At 45.8% G+C, this 19,832-nt stretch overlaps 1 protein-coding gene across 8 annotated transcripts in view; it reads left to right on the forward strand.

Moving 5' to 3' along the window:
* RAD54L2 (RAD54 like 2) overlaps nucleotides 1-19,832 on the forward strand; it is a 67,741-nt gene that overhangs the window by 42,260 nt on the left and 5,649 nt on the right. For all 8 annotated transcript variants that reach the window (XM_068419943.1, XM_068419945.1, XM_068419946.1 and 5 more), the window contains 15 exons: nucleotides 4,441-4,639; nucleotides 6,073-6,212; nucleotides 7,860-7,991; nucleotides 8,755-8,987; nucleotides 9,710-9,892; nucleotides 10,165-10,298; nucleotides 11,567-11,763; nucleotides 12,269-12,611; nucleotides 14,278-14,455; nucleotides 15,062-15,313; nucleotides 15,931-16,049; nucleotides 16,360-16,475; nucleotides 17,495-17,594; nucleotides 17,938-18,143; nucleotides 19,437-19,612. In XM_068419943.1, the coding sequence (XP_068276044.1) occupies nucleotides 4,441-4,639; nucleotides 6,073-6,212; nucleotides 7,860-7,991; nucleotides 8,755-8,987; nucleotides 9,710-9,892; nucleotides 10,165-10,298; nucleotides 11,567-11,763; nucleotides 12,269-12,611; nucleotides 14,278-14,455; nucleotides 15,062-15,313; nucleotides 15,931-16,049; nucleotides 16,360-16,475; nucleotides 17,495-17,594; nucleotides 17,938-18,143; nucleotides 19,437-19,612 (2,708 nt within the window). The remainder of the gene's footprint in view (nucleotides 1-4,440; nucleotides 4,640-6,072; nucleotides 6,213-7,859; nucleotides 7,992-8,754; nucleotides 8,988-9,709; nucleotides 9,893-10,164; nucleotides 10,299-11,566; nucleotides 11,764-12,268; nucleotides 12,612-14,277; nucleotides 14,456-15,061; nucleotides 15,314-15,930; nucleotides 16,050-16,359; nucleotides 16,476-17,494; nucleotides 17,595-17,937; nucleotides 18,144-19,436; nucleotides 19,613-19,832) is intronic.

Genomic DNA, 19,832 nt, shown 5'->3' on the forward strand with positions numbered 1-19,832 from the left:
GCAACAGCCTCAGGTAGGGGACCTTTGGGTCTTATCCTGAATGGCAATTTCTGTACTCCTGGGAGTGTTGGACTGTTGTTAGAGATGTGGATGTTTACTTGTGTGTGCACAGATACTTGGACTTACTGAGGTTTGCCTTGGAGCATGGAGATTGGATGCAGCTATAACACTGTTTCTCACACGCCTCGGTGTCAGGAGAAGACTGTGTTAGTTACAGAAATCTCGCATCCCAAAAAATGTACCTGCTGCTTCATGACACTTCACAGCAGCCTGAGCCCCCTTGCAGAGCAGGCTGTATGTGTCAAGAGCAATTCACTGCTGAATCGAAGATGCTAAAGAATATTCTCCCATGCTGTTTTATGAGAAGTTTGAGAATATCCTGCAAGAAGGAGGTGATGAGCTGTGCTTTATAAGCTTGGGTGCAATAGTGAAGTGCCCCACTGTGGGACAGATCTTTGGCTGTGTTATGCATCATGAGGCACACCTGTGGTGCGGTGTTTAGGGGCAGCTCTGGCAGTCATACCCCCAGGGAGCATCTGAAGCAGAGTTATACAGAGCAGTCACGACTTCCTTACAGAGACTTCTAAACTGTAATATGCAAGTGTTGGTTGAGAAGCCAAACACCTCCCCTGCTTGTATATACAGCTGGGAGTGGTGGGTGCTGCTGCTTAGTGAGCAAAGAAAACTGGTGACTCCTGGTCTACAGCATGAACCAGAGCCATGCTGTAATCAGGTCTGTTGGGTTTTGATATTGCAGGTGTATTTTAAATGTCTGAAGTGCATGAGAGCGGATAGCCGTGCCCCTCCTGGCGTTCAGGGTACCTTGCAGGACGAGAGTGCCTGGGTGTGTGCATATGTCCGTAACAGAGGACCAGTGGGAACTGCCTGGGGACCCTGCTTGCTGGAGGAGCGAGCAAGCAGCTTGACAAGCTTGCAGTCCTGCATTGGTGCTGTCACCACTACCCTCAGGAAACCCTCTTTGTGGATCTGGTGCTGTTCTGGTGAGCACAGTGCAAAACAACACAACAGACCTGGTTGAACCCCAGCAGTGGTGTTCCAGCTGGTTCTCGGTGCCCGCAGTGTGTAAGCATGGGGTGGGTTTACATCCTTGTCGGCGACCACGACTGACCCATGGCTGCCCTTTTGCTGAGTGGACTTGGGCCTGCTCTTCCCCTAGCTGTGCCTGGGCATATGTGGCTGATCTCCCTGTCCAAGGCTGTGCTGGGATGTTACTCGCGGGCTGGTGACAGTGCTTTTTGGACAGAGGCAATGTGGATAACTGCGCAGGTCTTCCTAGAGTGCACTAACAGCTTAAGCGTGATTGGCCAATTGTCAACATGCAATCATGGCTGGTGAATTTTTGTGTTGTGTAAAAAGCTACTTGTATAGCCATGTCAGAGTAGCATGTTGAGCTCCTGTTACAAAACCATAATTGCATTTCTGCTGTAGATGTAGGCTTGGCAGAATTGGGGCAGGAATTATTCAATTGATTACCTGATGGGACCTGTTCAGCGAGACTGTTCCCACACTCCCTCTAACCCAAAGACCAAACCTATTCTTGTACAAAATAGGTTTTTGTGTGTGTAGTTATTGTTTCTGAATGCATTTCTGTCCCAGTGTGGGTCCCGGTTACACAGCTTGGAGCTCACCGTGCTGGAGAGCAGCCACATGGCTGCAGTGGGGAGTTTCACTTTTCACATGCGGTAAGATTTAGGCTGCGTACGCAGTCAGGAGCTTAATACAAAGCAACAAAATGATTCCTGCTAGTAACTACCAGCTCGTGTCACAGGTGTGGTGGGAGCTGTTGCACGCTTAGATGGAAATGACTTGTGATTTTATCAGTGTGTTACTTAAGCTTTGTGAAAAGCAGCTTTATTCATTGTAGTGGCAAGAACGGGACAAGGCTCGGGAAGCCGGCTGTCCTCTGAATCCCACTGCGGCTGAATCGGTGTGCTGCTTGGTAATGTCGCCAGCGTGGAAGAGATCTCAGTATCTAGATGCATATGTGTCAGGAGTGTGGGCTGAGGCACAGATTGTGTTCCTCACCTCAGAACTTGCATTGGCAGGACAAACACCAGCCTGAGCAGAAATGGCTGTGGCAGATGAGGGCCTGTACTCAGTGCAGGACCAAATTTATCATCATATTTTAGGCTTCAGGCTCCTGCCTAGCTGAGAATTATCTTTAAAAAAAACGCCCGCCTGATCCAGCTGTGTGTATGTTTCACCAGAGCTTGTATTGCACATGATTAAGAGGAAAAAGAAGTAAATGCAGAGGTGGGATGAGTATATATAGGGATCGCACAACAAATATGAAAACGTACAGAGGAGACACGTTGTGGCCTCACCTTTGGGCTGCTGAGCCTTTGGAGTTTGTTAGCATCACCCTTGTCCTGAAGGCACCCTCTCCTGGCACAGTGTGGGTGGCAGAGTCGCCTGGCCGAAGGTGACGTGGGTAATTGCTGGGGTGGGGAGAGAAGTGCTTCCTCTTCCAAACAAGCATGACTTTGTGCTCTCTGATGCCTTGTGAAGGTCCCCTGGGCCCAGGGTGAGATGGCAGCAGTGTAACCATGACAGTGTTTGTCTCAGGGATAGTCACTGGTTTAATGACTCATCCCGGAGAATGTGACCACGTGTGCAGCCTCCCTGCTTCCCTTTGCCCTATTTCATCCAATCTTTTGATCTAGTTATATAACCAGGAGTCGAGAGGAGCAGGGGGGAGGAAACAGTGCTGAAGAATTGCAGGTAATGTGACCAAAATGTGTCTGAAGCTCAAATAGCAGAGCTGTTGTCTGGGAAGCCTGGGAAACTGGGTTTATTCCCAGCACAGTTCTCTGTCTGCAAGTGAATGTGATGCGTGATGTCTGAGCTTCGAAGTTTAAGGAGACATGGTGGTAGGACAGGGCTCTGAGACCTTGGCTGTGGTAGGAGAACTACTGTGACTGTAGCAGCGAACTCCTTTGCCTTTATCTTCACGTGCAACATAACTCTTTCTTGCATTCATCGTGAGCTCTGTTTCATCTCATCAGTTGTGGGTACCTGTTTTTCTAGTATGTGTAAGACTTGCTGGGATTGATGATCACAGAAACGTTCGAGCTGCTCTGCTGGTCTTGGCCCATGGTGGGGTGAGCCCTGAAGTCCTAAATGGATTCTGACATAGGCTTAGAGTAAATGTTGGGGCAGGTCTGGTGGGATGTCTGGAGAGGAAGCTTACAAAGTTGGTGCTTTTGACCACGGTGTGAATCTAGTTCCTGTCATCTGAATTTTAAGAGTTGATATTGGTGGTAAGGTTAATTTAATAGGCGTATTAACATGGCAGCTGTAGAGGTGCCTGTACATGGAACGTGCTTTACTGAAGCATCCTTCATTTAAGCTCCCAGCTTTTTTTGAGAAGGGATGCTCTTTGTCTCCAGATCCCACGGAGTCACAGTGTGATGCTTGTTGGTTCTGTATTACTTCAGCTGCCCCATGCTTCTGCGCTGATGTCTTCTTTCCTTCAAAGTTCTGTCTAAGTGTCACTTCAGTCATTAGCTCAGATACACAGTACAAGCGGGAAAGCTGATTATGAGATGAGGTTCAGGATATCTCTGTGCCTGACACAAGGGGACAAGATGCTTCAAAGGAGCTATTACAAGGCTTGTCAGAAACAGTTTACTTCAAGGGAAGCTTTTGAACAGAAGCATTTCCTTTCTGTGCCTGCAAGCATTAGCTTGGTCACTGGCAGCCTGTTGAAGAGCAAAATGTCACATAGAACGTGGTGTCATTTCACATAGTGCTTTAAGACTGAAACCAGCCATTAATGCAAGTCTGAAAATAGGAGAATGTAGAGAAAAAGGAGTGCGTGTGGTTTATAATGTGGAAAAAGTATTGCCACTTACTTTTCGTTTTTAAAAAAAGCTTGCCAGAAGTTACCATTTATAACACAAGAGGGGAGCCTGGTGACAAAGCCACTCAGCTGCCTGCGAAGCCATGACCCAGTGTTTGAACCAGATAACCTCTTGCATGGTATGTTCTGTTAGCTTGGAAGATGGTTACACAGGTGTCATAAATGGAAATTCCTGCCCCACTTGAATGTTGTGAAACAAAGAAAAAGAGATTCTAGTTCCTTGTTTCAGTTGGAGCTTATTGGGCCACTGTAGGAAAACAGGCCCTTAGGGGCAGCAAGTGCTCTACGTGGACTGAAATAATTTTGCCTTGTTTTCTAGTCAGGACACTTTTGGGCTGTCTTGAGTGGTGTTAGTCTTGGCTTTCACTGGGAACGGACACTTCACCGTAAAATTTCTTAACACTCTTTGAGTGGCACTGTTGCCCAGTTTTGACCCTCAGAGAAACACGCTTGCAAACGAGTGAGAATAGGGATTGTTGGCTGATGAATGCTCATGTAAAAGCCAGCTGCCAGCCTGGCACAGTTGTTCTCATGTCATTACCTCCTCGTCTTTTCAGACCAACCCCAGGAAGCCGTGTTCAGCAGTGACCATGTTGAACACGCGGGGGATGGAGAATGGCAGCGCTCTACTTCAACTACCTCATCTCAGAGTGAGCGGGCAGAGCGACTCTTGCAGAACCAGCACAAGAGCCTGGCCTCTGAGGACACCAAAAAGAAGAGGGCTCAGAAACCGTCTCACATGCGGAGGAACATAAGGTAGGCAGCAGCAAGACAGAAAGAGCTCGGGTCCTATATAGACTTTGGGGTAAAAATGGAATCTCTAGACTTTGCTTCTGAGCTACACTTTGCCACTGCTGGCGAACCAGATGGCTTTTCTTTTCCAAAACCTTAGGATTTTACCAGTGGGAGTAGTATGATCTCAGACTGGAGTGCTGCATGTGGGTGCAGACTTGTTTGGTATTTCAGAAAAGCAAATATTAGGTTATGGAATATATTACAAAAATTGTGTACTTGCTGCTGGCTTTTAAGTCATGTAGTTGAAAACCAGCACCACCATTAAGTAAATACCCAGTTTCAGATATCTGCTGATGAGGATTCTATTGCAAACAGCCTGAAATATAGTCCTTCCCTCTGCTATCCTGGGTACTTGTTGGCAGGAATGCTGATGCTGCGAGTGGTGATTGAAATGTTGGAAATCAATTTCACCTGAATTTTACAAAGCAGTAATTGTTTATTGTGTAAGTCACCACATATATTCTGGGACAGGCTGTGAGGTGGCAATTCTCTATGAAATTTTGTTCAAGGGGATCTAAAATTCTCAGGAGTCAATGGAGCAGGAACTCCTGTGGCAGCAAGTGGCTCTTTTGCCCTGTATGTAATGTGCTGGTGGTCTTTGGTTCATATTTAAGCTTATGCAGATCGATTTTCTTAAAGCCAAAGGAACGAGCATTGAGTAGGCCTTGAAAACTGAGACTCCATTAGGATGGAGGAGATGTCCCTGCTGTGTAGGGTTGGGTGGATTTAAAGGCTAGTTTGAGGGAGCTGGATTTTACTCCTGCTTGCACTGCACCTCTCCTCTGGCAAAGAGCCTTCATTTCCAGCGCTGCACATGTGAAACTGAAGTGGGGGAAGAGCAACTTTTGGAAGTAATGAAAATTACCTGTAAAAGTAAGGTGCTTTGAGAGCATCCTTTGAAACAATTGTTAAAGCCATTAGAGGTCCTAGTTCATGAAAGTACTATGTCAGAGCAGAATCAGGGTGATGATATTTTGTGGGGGAACTGGTGCCTTTTCTTCCCATATATCTTCTTTGCATGACTGTGCATTTTCTGTTTATAGGCTGCATAGCGATAACTAACATCCTTTCAGATAGAAGAACTAGTCTATGATAACCTGGCTTAAGTATATACTTACCCACTCACATTTTTCATCCTTTTATTATTTTGCTTCTGTCAAACTTTTGTCTTTTCCTTGAGTGTAATAGTACTGTTACCTGTAGTTGGGAAGCACAGTCCTGAAATAGCTGTAGAATTTGTCTATAGCTTTTGGCGATGATGTTCCTAGTATGTGTAGCTGACAGACTACCTGGAGCTTGTCAATCATCTTTTGAGCGTGCTGTACAGCCATTCAGGTTTTTGGAAGAAATTGAGTGTAACCAAATCACATTTCTCTGTTTGCTCCTGTGTTCAGAAAGCTGTTGCGTGAGGACCAACTGGAAGCTGTGACAAAAGTAGCCCAGCAGGAAGAGTTGGAGAGAAGGAAACGGCTAGAGCAGCAGCGGAAGGATTATCCAGCCACTATCCCAACTGTACCCCTAGAGTTTCTTCCTGGTAAGCAATGGGAGGTGTCACCCGAAGCAAGATCTTTAAGGATAGAAGCTGAATGAAGAAGCAGGTAGTGCCATGCTTTTCCATGACAGGACATGGGGTAATGGTTTTAAACTAAAAGAAAGTAGATTCAGACTCGATATGAGGAAGAAATTTTTATGATGAGGGTGGTGAAGCACTGGCACAGGTTGCCCAGAGAGGCTGTAGATGCCCCATCCCTGGCAACATTCAAGGTCAGGTTGGATGGGGCTTTGAGCAACCTGATCTCATTGAAGATGTCCCTGCTCATTGTAGTGGGGTTGGACTAGGTGACCTTTAAATCTTCCTTCCGACCCAAACCATTCTATGATTCTTCGACTTTCAAGTGTAAACTCTTGAAATGGTAGTTCCAAACCACTTGTCAGTTCAGTGTAGTCAGTTCCACTTCTGAACTAGTTCTCAATCAAGATGCTGTGGCTGTGTGGTGAAAGGTGCCAGGTCACTTTTGTTGAAGATATTTTGACAAGTTAATTGTGTGTAAGGAAGATGCTGGAACAGGTCTCTCTTGTCTTTCCAACTCGTATGGAAGCTTAAACCAACTGATTTGACAGAAATGCGATGTCCTTGGTGCAGATCATATTTGTACTGTGAATGGTCTGGTAACGCAGGGGTCTGGTACTAGGGACAGTGGAACAATAGACTGGGTGCACGTATGTTCATGATGTTAGACTGGGTGCACGTATGTTCATGATGTAACCTTGTCCTTTCTTGCATGTTTCAGCAAGCAGTGAAATAGCAGGCAGTGTAAATCATTAAGCATCACCCTTGTCTTCCGGTGAATATGTCATCTTGCATTGTGTTCTAACACGGATCATTTCAGTGATCTAGTTCATAGCACAGCCTCTCAGACTGGTGTAAAGGGCAGAGGAGTGCAGTTGGAAGTTGTGTCAGGGGTAAGGAGTTCTTGAGTTGACTTTGCCTCTTGAGAAAATATGTATTCTCCCTTAAGTGCAAATGTTCAAAACATTTTTGCATGGCGGGGAAGGAACAAGAGCTATTTAAAATGCTTTAACTGTTGTGGAGTAGGTTGCAGCCCTAGAAGAACGTCGTTGCTTGCTGAGTCACTGCAGCGGTGCTTATTTGGCCCTGTTAGCTAGCCTCTCTCCCACATGGCAATACTTAAACATACAAAAAAATGGTCTTGTTCAGCAAAAGTTGTTTATGATACGTAGGGTATAATTATTACAGTGTCCCTACTGACAAAGGACAGTGATCCCTTCAGCAATTGGTACTTTCTCTGCTGGATGAAAACCAGCTTTTACTTCTGAGACCCCCCCCTCAAAAAAACCAAACCAAACCAAAACAAAAAAACAAACAGAATTAAAAAAAAAAAAAGGTACTTTAGCATGTTGCATGGTCAGTGTGCCCCAGCCAGGGCATGCAATAGAGAGAGTGCCATCAGCAATAGGCTATTGTTTCGGCATATTGAGAAAGGAGATTGTGACCCAGGAAGCTGAGTCATAGCAGTATTGTAGACAGTGAGAGTCTGTTATGGAAAATTCCAGGGCTAAGTTACTGGAGCAAAAGTGGAAATACTGTCTGGTTTCTGAACAGTTTTGTCTCCTTCCCCATTATTATGAATTACTTATTGTTTGTAATTTATGTTTGTAGAGGACATCGTTTTCAGAACAGCAGAGGCTACTCAGCTCCCCCCTCAGGTCCTGGCTGAGGAAGTGATCTGCCTAGATAGTACTAGCAGTGGCAGTGAAGATGATGCTAAAGGAAAAAACAGCATTAAAGATGGTAAGTGACCAATTACCTCACCCTGGATTTCTCACAATATGCTGTTTATTTAGCCACAAGTTTCCTGTTTTCATCTGGTCAGATGCTCCAGTAGTGAATCCCTTCAGACTTTGGAGGCCTATTTGTTTCCAAATATATGGCCAGTTCTGGCCTTTGAGTCCTAAACTGACATTTATAACCTGGCCTATCAGGCACTCTTGTGAACTTGTGTTTATTTCTGCTGTATAAATGCACTTAGTTTTGCTCAGTGCTCTGCTGAAGAGTGCTAACGTGACATGTGGCATCATCTGCTGTGTATAAAAGGAGCATCTAAGTGTTCAGATCTGCAACTGAAAGTGGGTTTTGTGTCCCTTGTCCCAAAGGGATCTAACCTGACTCCTTTATACCACTCCAGTAGAGTACTTCTGCCTGATTTCCTTGGTGGTCCTTAGACATTGTATCAACAGATAAAATGCATGTCTGGGTTTGGGAATTAAGAGGGCACATGGAGGAGAACATCAAACACTTAACAGAAACTGTCTCATGTTCTGTTTGGATCAGCCCAAATTAATGTTCTCTGAAACATGGGGAAACTCATGCCTTTATATGCTGGCCTGAGGGGCCTGGTGTGTGCCTGCTTGTTCAGAATAGGTCATTAGGCCACTGTGGAATTGCAGAAGGTGGTAGCCTTATTTTCCAGATATGAGTTCTTTTCCATGCATGATAAACCCTGACGTCAAGTTAACCTTTGGCCTTATTCTCTCCTGTTTTGGTTACTTTACAGAAGTGATAGAGCTGAGTTCAGGAGAGGATGATGCCCTCCAAATTGTGGACAGCAGTGACTCTGGCAATGAAGGAGAGGAGGATGGCAGTGAAGAGAGCAGTGGCTCTCATGTGAATGATGCCTTAAATCAGTCAGATGCTCTGGGGCAAGTCATTGTTAACATCAATCATCCACCAAATGAGGAGGACATTTTCCTGGCTCCCCAGCTTGCACATGCAGTAAAACCCCATCAGGTAGGCTTTATTAGCCTTGAAAATGCAATGAATTCAGGCAAGCCTGCTTTGTAATCTCAGCAGAACTTCTTTGGTGAGATCTGTGACCAGTCTGGTTGTGGTGGTGGCTGTTGTGGACAGTCAAATGATAAGGACAACTTAAAGGAAAAACAGGGCTATGTATAACTTTGGCTGTTGTTATCATGTGATGGCCAGAGTATTTAGCTCTTATTTCAAGAGCCAGTACTCATCTTCAATGACAAGTTGAGAGCGTACTGCTTGTTTCTGGCTGTACTTGTAACAAAATCCCTTCAGCTCTCAAAGGCAAAATATTTTATAACAATTAGTGTTCATTGTGATACCCAAGAAGTTTTTTACCTGGGTGTCCTGGTGATGGATGGTGTGGTGATACCTGGCACAGACAGGAATGTTTTCCTTTTTATATTTAGATGAACATTTTAAAAATAAAATTATACTTATAAACAAACTAATCAACCCCAACTCAGATTCTGTGGCTACAAATTAATTTGGATTTATTGTTATATTCTCAGAAAGTTTTATGAGTATCTCAAAATACTGACTTTCTGAGTCTTCCCTAGATTAGAATACCATAGCGAACTTGAAACATCCCCTTTATATTTTCATGGTTTATGCAGTCCTAACATGCGTGCCACTCTGTAAATACATACCTGTCGTCTTGTTCTCTCCTACTATTCTAATGCTTTTTCTGCTTTTCTATCTAGATTGGTGGGATCCGATTCCTGTATGACAACTTGGTCGAGTCCTTGGAGAGATTTAAAACCAGCAGTGGGTTTGGGTGTATTTTAGCACATAGCATGGGCCTGGGCAAGACCATACAGGTCATCTCTTTCTTGGATGTACTTTTTCGGCACACGGAGGCAAAGACTGTTCTTGCCATTGTACCTGTAAGTAGCTCATGTGAAGGGCTGGCTGAGGGGCTTCCTTGTACTACTTCTTTCTTTGTGTAGAGGGGTTTAATTAGTGTCCCTCCTCACAGCAAGCTCTATCATCCCCGTGCTGCTCTTCTCCCTCTCTCATTCCCTGTGTCCCTAAGTTTGCATGCTGTGGCCTGCTCCTTTTGTCTGGGCCCAACAGCGTGTTATTCCATATTCTCATTTCTGCTCTTAAAATCCCTAGTGACTCAACTGGGTTTTTAATCCTTTTATGGCTTTTTCAGGTGAATACGCTCCAAAACTGGCTAGCAGAATTCAACATGTGGCTCCCAGCACCTGAAAACCTTCCTGCTGATTATAACTCCGAAGAGGTCCAGCCCCGCACCTTCAAAGTCCACATCCTGAATGATGAACACAAGTAGGTGCCAGTAAAAGCCCTTTCGAGCTCCTGGACTTCATCTCATAGAAGTTATCAGAATTGCTGTTGCAGACGGTTTGGTTTGGGCTAATTCTGTGCCCTCAACTCCCAAATCTTTCCCACTCTCCATTTGTTGTGGATGCTGTCTTGGGAGGAGGATTTTGGTACCTGGGAGAGATTTACTGTCTCTTTCATTCAATATTTATATCTTGTACTTCCTTCTCACACTGCTCATGCACCTTTCTGTTCTTCCGTATATGCTGAGATCAGGAATCCAGTTACAGAGACAGAGTTACTTCTGCAAAGAGGAGCAGAAGTGCTCTGGTTTGTTGCTAGTGGTACACTGCTAGTCCTGTCAGAGTCCTGGGACTCATAAGGCATGTGCTCCCTGTACCACAGGTCTCTTGTATTTTAAATGTTGGGGTTTTTCCCTGAGATTTTTCACACACTTAGGGATTCCTCTGCCTGACACTGTGACTTTCTGTGAATTGTGTTGTCCTTGAGGGATTCTGGCAAGTTATACAAAGCCTTCTTGTCCAGAAGGGAGAGATCACTGATTGCAGTTACAGCCTGGTGTGGAGTGTATTCTTGGCTCGTGGATCTCTGCTTCTTTCTGGGTCATTTGTCTTGCATGGATCAGGACAGTGTAGTGATCTTGGGGAACTCTCAGTTCATCAGCTGTGTTCATACACTTACCTGTTAAGGTCTTCACCTCCTGGGTGAATCTGCTGATGCTACTACAGCCATGTGTTTACTATTGGATGGGATCTGGTGTGCTCTGGGAGAATTGAGTGAGGTCAGTGTCTTGATTTGAACCAATTCTGAGCAGGCTAGCAGGGAAGGAATAACTGAGGGACACTAGCATTGGAAGAGATGAGAAGAAGGGACAAACGACTAGACGATTACAACCACGTACGTTAGCAGCTCGTTCTGAAAGTGTTTTTGCAGAGGCAGTCTCAATAGCTCTTTGAAAACGATGCTCTCAAGTTTGATATACTTTTGTACATGACAAACTTCTACAGCTCAGTTCCTGTAAGGATTTGTCATTCTCAACCCTGCTATCCGTAGCACATAAAAGGCTTTTCCCCTGAACACATTGTCTCCTAAAGAAACTTCATTGTATTCTTCTGCCTGGTTTGATGCGAGAAAGTGCTTTAATTAATTGAATGGGATTTTTTTTCCTCAGCAGACTGCACTCTAGTGGTTCAGACTGAAACTGGAGAGAAAGCTTACGGTTTATTTGGTTGGTTTGTTTGTTTGTTTTGCAGGACAACAGCTGCACGTGCAAAGGTGGTGAATGACTGGGTGATAGAGGGTGGTGTGCTGCTGATGGGATATGAGATGTACCGTCTCCTCTCACTGAAGAAGTCCTTTGCCACTGGCAGGAAGAAGAAAACAAAGAAACAAGCTGGCCCTGTCATTATTGACTTGGATGAGGAAGACCGGCAGCAAGAGCTTCTGAAAGGTGATCCTGTTGTCCAGCTGCCTCTCAACTCTGGCAGCACAGGGAAACAACCTATAACTTGCTTTTAGCATCCCTGACATGATCAAACTTTGCTGGACAGGATTGTGTCTTTGGAAACAAAAGGTTGTTGAGCTTTGGTTGAGTCTTTCATTTCTTGCAATAGCTGCAAGTAAACATGGAAGTCAGTACACCGAACCTGGGGATTTGTCTGTGTGAGATTTACCAGTCTGATCTGATGCAAGACAGCGAAGTTGATGCAATGCAGGTCATTGAGCAGAAATCAAGGGACAGTCGTGTCTGGTGATTACCATATTATGCGAAATCAGAGCTACTGTCTAGTCATATTTTATTTCCTGACTCAGCCTTGCTCCCTGCCACCCATGAATACAGCTTTTGTTGTCTTTCAGAACTACCCTTTTTTTCTTTTTGTGAATTCGGTGACCATATAAAACCAGAACTTTGTCTTACTCACCTCTAACTAACACTTAATGTTCCTTGTCCTCAGGGATTGAGAAAGCTTTGTCTCGCCCTGGCCCAGATGTGGTTATTTGTGATGAGGGACACCGGATAAAGAACTGCCATGCCAGCACTTCGCAGGCCCTGAAGAACATCCGCTCCCGCCGGCGGGTGGTGCTGACTGGCTACCCACTCCAGAACAACCTCATTGAGTACTGGTGCATGGTGGACTTTGTCCGACCTGACTTTCTAGGCTCACGGCAGGAATTCAGCAACATGTTTGAGCGCCCTATCCTGAATGGGCAGTGTATTGACAGCACCCCGCAAGATGTCCGTCTCATGAGGTATCGCAGCCATGTCCTGCATAGCCTGCTGGAAGGCTTTGTGCAGCGGTGAGTCCACAAGGAGTTCTTAATGGTGTAGTCCATGCAAACAGCTTCTTCATCTCAAATTAGCCTGCTTGCTTGCTGAGTTTATGCAGTACAGCTAATCATGCTGCCTCATAGAATCATTTAGGTTGGAAAAGACCCTTAAGATCATCAAGTCCAACTGTTAGCCTAACACTACCAAATCCACTACTAAACCATGTCCCTAAGTGTTCCATCTACATGTCTTTTAATTACCCCCAGGGATGGTCACTCAACCACTTCCCTGGGCAGCCTGTTCCAATGCTTGACAACCCTTTCGGTGAAGAAATTTTTCCTAATAACCAACTAAACCTCCCCTGGTGCAACTTGAGGCTGTTTCCTCATGTGTTATTGCTTGTTACTTGGGAGAAGAGACCAACACCCACCTCACTACAACTTCCTTTCAGGTAGTTGTAGAGAGCAATAAGGTCTCCCCTCAGCCTCCTTTTCTCCAGACTAAACAACTCCGGTTCCCTCAGCCGCTCCTCATAAGACTTGTGCTCTCAACCCTTCACCAGCTTTGTTGCCCTTCTCTGGACTCTCTCCAGCACCTCAATGTCTTTCTTGTAGTGAGTGGCCCAAAACTGAACAGAGTATTCGAGGTGTGGCCTCACCAGTGCTGAGTACAGGGGGACAATTGCTTCCCTAGTCCTGCTGCCCACACTGTTTCTGATACAAGCCAGGATGCCGTTGGCCTTCTTGGCCGCCTGGGCACACTGCTGGCTTGTATTCAGCCAGCCATCGATGAACACCCCCGGGTCCTTTTCCGCCAGGCAGCTTTCCAGCCATTCTTCCCCAAGCTTGTAGCATTGCATAGGGTTGTTGTGACCCAAGTGCAGGACCCAGCACTTAGTCTTGTTGAACCTCATACAACTGGCCTTGGCCCATGGATCAAGCTCCTTAGGCTTGAGTTTTAAACAGGCACCTTATCTGTCTTTGTGCATACAGAGAAATCCACAGAGGAGATTCTTAGGTTAGCAGCTCCATATTTCCCTCGGAATCTCTGTCTTGATCAATCAGTCAACTGCAAAGTGGTCCTTACGGCTCTGTTTTGCCTTGGGAGTAGAAGTTAAGTTGGTTTGCTTTGGTACCACAGACTCTGATAATGGAGAACAACACCTCTTAACTGCACCAGGGTGACCTCAGGTTTATTTTGATGTCTTACTAGTTAATTTGGATGTGCACTTTCTGACATCCTCTACCCAAGGATCTGAAGGTGTTTCACGAAACTTCAGTTATGAAAAGTGACAGTGTCTCCACCACTCTGGAAACAGATCAGCTTCGTTTCTCAGATGAGGGTTTTAAGATGCTGGACCAGTGATTTGGATGGAGTGTCTTAGTCATCGGCAGAGCTAAAAAGAGACCGTAGGTCTCATTTCTGTTTTTCAACTGCCATGGAAAACAGGAATTTCATCACCCTCTTAACACTGTGACCTGTGCTAGAAGATTGTAACATTTGAGATCTCTGTGCTTACAGTTGGTATTTGCCTGCAGGGAGAGTATCTCAGAAGTGTCATGCGTTAGAGAAGCGTGTAACTAGAGGTCTTTCTCCTTGCAGCCAGGTGGGCAAGAAGTCAAAATCTTGCCCAACAGGCAGCCACAGAGAGATCAGATTGGGAAATTCCCTTCCCTCTGTTTATTTCTTCCACAGGCGAGGCCACAATGTGCTGAAGGTTCAGCTCCCGTCTAAGGAAGAACACGTCATTTTGGTACGTCTTTCAAAAATCCAGCGGGCCCTTTATACGGAGTTCATGAACCGGTTCCGAGATGCAGGCAACAGTGGCTGGCTGGGACTGAACCCACTCAAAGCTTTCTGTGTCTGTTGTAAGGTAGGTTTTGGCAGGAGCTGCAAAAAAACATTCTAGTATGTAAGGGAAAATCAGAAATATGAGTGAAAAGAGGAGATAGAAGTGTAGTTGGCCAGGTGCATCTTCTCTCCCCAGTGTCCTGCAATGGCCCAGCAGAATTGTTATCCCCACTTCCAGAACTGGGGTGCAGGGATGTTAAATGTCTTGTTCAGATTTGTACAAGAAACCTGCGGCTATCAGCTGAACGGGTACTGAGCTGATAACTTAACCATTTGCCTGCTGCAATGCAAACAAGCAGCTTCCTCTGTGTTTGTGCTGTGTGGGGTGCATAGTGGCTTTCTGTTTTGTTCTCAAGGAAAGAATTCGGCAGCTTTGAAGTCAAGAGAGCCTTGGTTAAGATGGTTTGTACGTTGTGTCATGGCACAGTCATGTTTTTTTGCGTTCACTACCTTAATGCAGTCAAACTGACTTTCTCTGCAGTGCCTTACAGTTCCATGTGGGCATGATGATGAAATGATCGAAGTATTAGTTCTTCCCTTTGAATAGCTGTGGGGGCTTTCAGTCCACAATCAATAGCAGGCAGCAGGCCAGCAAAGGCCTAACCACTTTCTTTTCTTACTCCTTCAGATCTGGAACCACCCAGATGTGTTGTATGAAGCTCTGCAAAAGGAGAATCTGGCAAACGAGCAGGATTTGGATGTGGATGACCTTGGCACAGCAAGTACTAATTCCCGCTGCCAGCCTCAGGGAATTAAAGTCAAAACAGAGAGTAATGCTTTGACATCACCAGTTGGAGAAGCTACCAATAGCAGGTTCCTTCAGAGCGTTGGCTTCAACCCCTTTCAGGAGAGAGCAAATCAGGTCGTTACTTATGAGTGGGTGAGTACCACTGCTGGAAAACTCTTCATTGGAGAGTTATGATAAACACAGACTAGGTACTTACTCTGAAAGACTGCACCTCTTTTTGTTAGGGCAGTTTTCTGAACTAGAGCAAAGACAAGACTCTTCTGTTTAAGAGATGGGGATTTCTCATCCATTTTCTCTGCCACAGAGCATCTTGATAAGCGTGTCTGCGTGGCACTGAGTAGGGATTTTGGGACTCTTGTGAGGCTGGAGTGCAGGCAACACTCTTTTATACCATTGTTTTCATCTGACCTCAAAGGTTGTGGACTTTGTTATTCTAAAAAAGGGGTTAGGGTGGAGTTTAATCTAGATAAGATGGTGGTAAATCTAGTGGGCTGGAGGAGAGGTCTTGAGATAGAGAGTCGTGAGAGGTTAAGAGGATGCTCGTTCATCCACACTCCCAAGAAGTTTGTCATTTGGAGCTTCTGGAATGGGAGATAGCAGCAGTAGCTGGGAGTAACATTGTCACCTGGACCTGGCTGGATGTATATAACCTCTCTGCAATGACTTATTTCTCTCACCTTGAGACAGGATTGTTGAACTAAACAGGGAATGAGCAACTCCACCTGTAATAGTCTCCCATTTCTCGGTAGGCCAAAGACATCTTGTGTGATTACCAGACGGGAGTCTTGGAGAACTCACCCAAGATGGTATTACTGTTCCACCTAATTGAGGAAAGTGTGAAGCTTGGAGATAGGATCTTGGTCTTCAGGTAAGCAAAGTATTAACAGCTGATCCTGCAGTCACTAAATGCTGGAGTAGTTGAACCCCTCCTGGTACTAGGAGATTGTTACACGGGATCAGTGGTGTGGCAGTTCCCCTTTTCTCCTTTGTTGTATTAGATCCTGGTTTTCCTCCATGGATTTTATACTTCTGCCACTATTAACTTTACTAATGAGCGGTGTGCTGCCACAAACAGGGTTTGACAACTGTCAGTGCTGTCATGGTTGGGGGTAGAGTTCTGATGCTCAACTTTTGCTGTTGTGGGGGCTTTCTCCTGAACAGAGATCTTGGTTTTGCAGCCAGAGCTTGTCCACGTTATCTGTCATTGAAGAGTTTTTGGCAAAGAGACCAATGCCAAATCCTCCAGGCTCAGATGGAGGAGTTCACAACTGGGTCCGAAACATCAGCTATTACAGTGAGTGCAGCCAATCGTCCTCTCTTTTGATGTGACACTGTTTGATCCTCTGTGATGGACTAATTCCTAAAAGTCACCCACCATCTTCTTGGAGCTGTCCCTGTGTGTGAAAATGCTCTTCTGAGGCATTCTTCTGATGAAGTCTCTTTCAGATTGTTCTTACTTTAGTAGCTTGGGAAGACAGTGTCATTTTGATAGCAACTAACTGATAATTTCTAAATCCTCTTTTTGACATCTTACTCAAAAGATGTTAGACATCTTTAACATCTCACTTACACACTAGTGCTTTTCTTTAAGTTGTAAAAGTTACTTTTTGCTTCCTGTTTGGCTACTTTCTAGATCTTGCTTCCCAAACCAGAATCACTGTGGAATGCTTTCACTAGCTCGGGACTGTGAATTCCTCTTCCCTTCTTCCCCAGCTTTAAATCTTGTTCTGGCATGGATTGTTGCTTTGTGTGGCTAATTTACAGGCCAGGACTGAGAGGAGCGGTGGATATGTTGTTCCTGATTTTTGCAGAGCTGCCAGAAGCAAGGTGCAGCCCAGGAACAGACACGATACCTCCCTGCACTCCTTTAGACCAGTACTCTCTGTGCTCAGTCTATGGGATTTTGCCAAAGGCTTCACAGTTTTGCTTTCTCTTGGTTCCTCGAGCCTCTAGCACACATGAGGCCTTTGTGCCCGCCACTCTGGCTTGCTGTCTATCTTGCCTGATATGGAGCCTTAATGGGCTAGGTGTGTTGTAACGCCCCCGGTCTTGGCCTTGCCAAGCTTGAGTAATGTTTTACTTGATCTTTCAGTTGAACAAATCCCAACCTGGCTGGCTGCATTGCACCTGCCTGGCTGGGCAAATTAGAGGTACAAAGTGGTCCAGTTGAGGTCCTGGAGTGCGTGACTTGAGGAAGACCTAGAATTGGTTGGGAACAAGTGCCAAAGCTCAGTGTTTGGGAAGTGGTTTTGTTCTGATGGTATTCTTGCAAACATACAGAGCTTTTAAATGTGTCCTTAATTTCCTTCTCAGGACTGGATGGCAGCACCTCTGCCTCGGAAAGGGAACGACTGATTAACCAGTTCAATGACCCCAGCAACACCTCTGTTTGGCTCTTCCTTTTGTCCACACGGTAAGTTGGCTGGAGCAGAAGGGTGCAGTGGAGAACTCACGCTGATGCTCTGTATGCATATGGGTTTTCAGTTCTTAACTTCCTTCATAACATTCTCTCAAGACTCTATGGGATGATAGTGCCATCTGCTTCTGAATTCCCTAGGGGGGTAGAATTCTAGCCTTAGTCCTCAGCAACAACTTAACAACAGTCTTGGAAACCAAACATGGGTTTGAAGTTGCCTGTATGACTGGAGGGAACTTTCCATAGACACCTCATGGACTCTTGGCTGTGATGGCTGTCCTGCCTAGAGGCTTTGAAAACTGGCCAAGGTAGCAATTTGAAATTTGCCTTTAATTTCCAGTGCTGGGTGTTTGGGTGTCAACCTCATTGGAGCAAACAGAGTGGTGGTGTTTGACGCTTCTTGGAACCCGTGCCATGATGCCCAGGCCGTGTGCCGAGTGTACCGCTATGGGCAGAAGAAGCCATGCCACATTTACAGACTGGTTTCTGATTACACGCTTGAGAAGAAGATCTATGACCGTCAGATCTCCAAGCAGGGCATGTCAGGTACGTGTGGATAGACACGGCACTCCTCTCTTGGCTTTCACTACTTTTAGCTCCTTTAAGTCCTGTTTCTGTGGGTTTTGTAACTTTTTTTTTTTTAAGGTTGAAAACCAGACAGCCAAAGAAGTGACAGGGACACTATCCTAGGGCTGTTTGACGTTTATGAGCTGGCAGTGGCATGAAACCCTATAAGAAATTCATGACAGAGCAGTAGGCGTTGTAGAGCCAGCATCCCGCAGCAGGGTTGTGCTACCAGTCCAATGCAGTGCCATTTACCTTTCTTGCTACTCTTCTGGCTGCTATAAGAGACTGGAGACTTGGGGTGCTCATCCTGTTTTCCCCTGTACCTGGGCATTACTTGTCTTAAACTGTGTATTACTTATTAAATAGCTCTGTACTTCCATTTCTCCAGCAGCAAGAGGGGGAAAACAGCAAAATTAAAATATATATATTGATACCTTTGACTGATAGTGCTTGCTTAGAAGCCAAGAATAATTAATTCATTCCAGTTCTGTCCTGCCCCTGTACCAAAAGTATCTTTTGTGCTGTCTTGTGCCAGCTGTTGAGCTGCTCTTGTAGAGCATGCAGCTGAGGGTTATGATGACCCAAAAAGAGTTCTGCTGCCTGTGTCCTTCTTTGCCTCGGAACTCAACTTCAGAGGCAGCAGCCCAGCGTGATCGGCTCTGAATGCTGTCCTGCACTCGAGGTGGAGTCCCCTGGCATCTGGCCTGGCTCCCAGGAGAGTCCTGGGTATAGATGTTTTCTCCATGTGCTCCCATTTGCCCTGTGTGCAGGAAGGATTCTCCAAGGAAAACTTTCAGGCTCTTGCGAGGGAGGGACCGTGGCTGCTTTTCTGAGCGTTTGATTCAACAGGGTTCTGTAAATTTCGGCACCTGGTTATTAACTTGAGCATTTTTGGTGGGATTTGTGGGAGGGCACATACTGATGTGGCTGCAGTTCTGTCCCAGGGCCTGTGTGTTTTCAGCCTTGCAGTGTGAGATGGGACATCATCCGTAATTAGCTTCATGTTCCTGTGTGCCAGGAGCTCAGTGACCTGCACTGCTTTGCTGTACAGTCTGGAGCACAAGGCATTTGTCAGCCTGGCTTGGTCAAATAGGCTCATCTCTGAACGCGGCTGATGATTTTTCCCCCTGCCCTGCCATTTACAGAAGGCTTCTGAGGATTGTGCAGATTGCAAGGAGGCAGCTCTTATTAGGGCAGGAGTGTAGGAAGGGCAGCAGGCAGCAGTACCTATCTCTTCCCTTCTCTGCTCAACCTGTTCCTTCTCTTTTCCAGATCGGGTGGTGGATGATCTGAACCCAGTGCTGAACTTCACCCGACGGGAGGTGGAGAACCTGCTGCATTTTGTGGAAGAGGAATCCGACCCTGCTCATCTCTCCCTCAGTCCATGCAAGATGAAGGAGTCTGTTCTACAATTAGCCTGTCTCAAGTATCCTCACCTCATCACCAAGGTAAGACCAACCTGCTTCCTTGCTGGCACAGCACTGCACAGGCAGGAGTTGGTCTGGAGGAGTCTGGCTGTGTGATGAGGACATGGTGGCAAGAAGGACGCATCTGTGTGCTGGTGGGAATAGGTAAAAAATCCTCTAGAGAGGGCCCTAAGAGCCCTGCCCTTCCGTGCAATATCTTCTACACATTTAGAGCCACACGTTGGGGGCAGGTTGTAGGGCA

The sequence above is a fragment of the Nyctibius grandis genome, chromosome 29, assembly GCF_013368605.1.
Source record: "Nyctibius grandis isolate bNycGra1 chromosome 29, bNycGra1.pri, whole genome shotgun sequence".
Taxonomy (NCBI): Eukaryota; Metazoa; Chordata; class Aves; order Nyctibiiformes; family Nyctibiidae; genus Nyctibius; species Nyctibius grandis.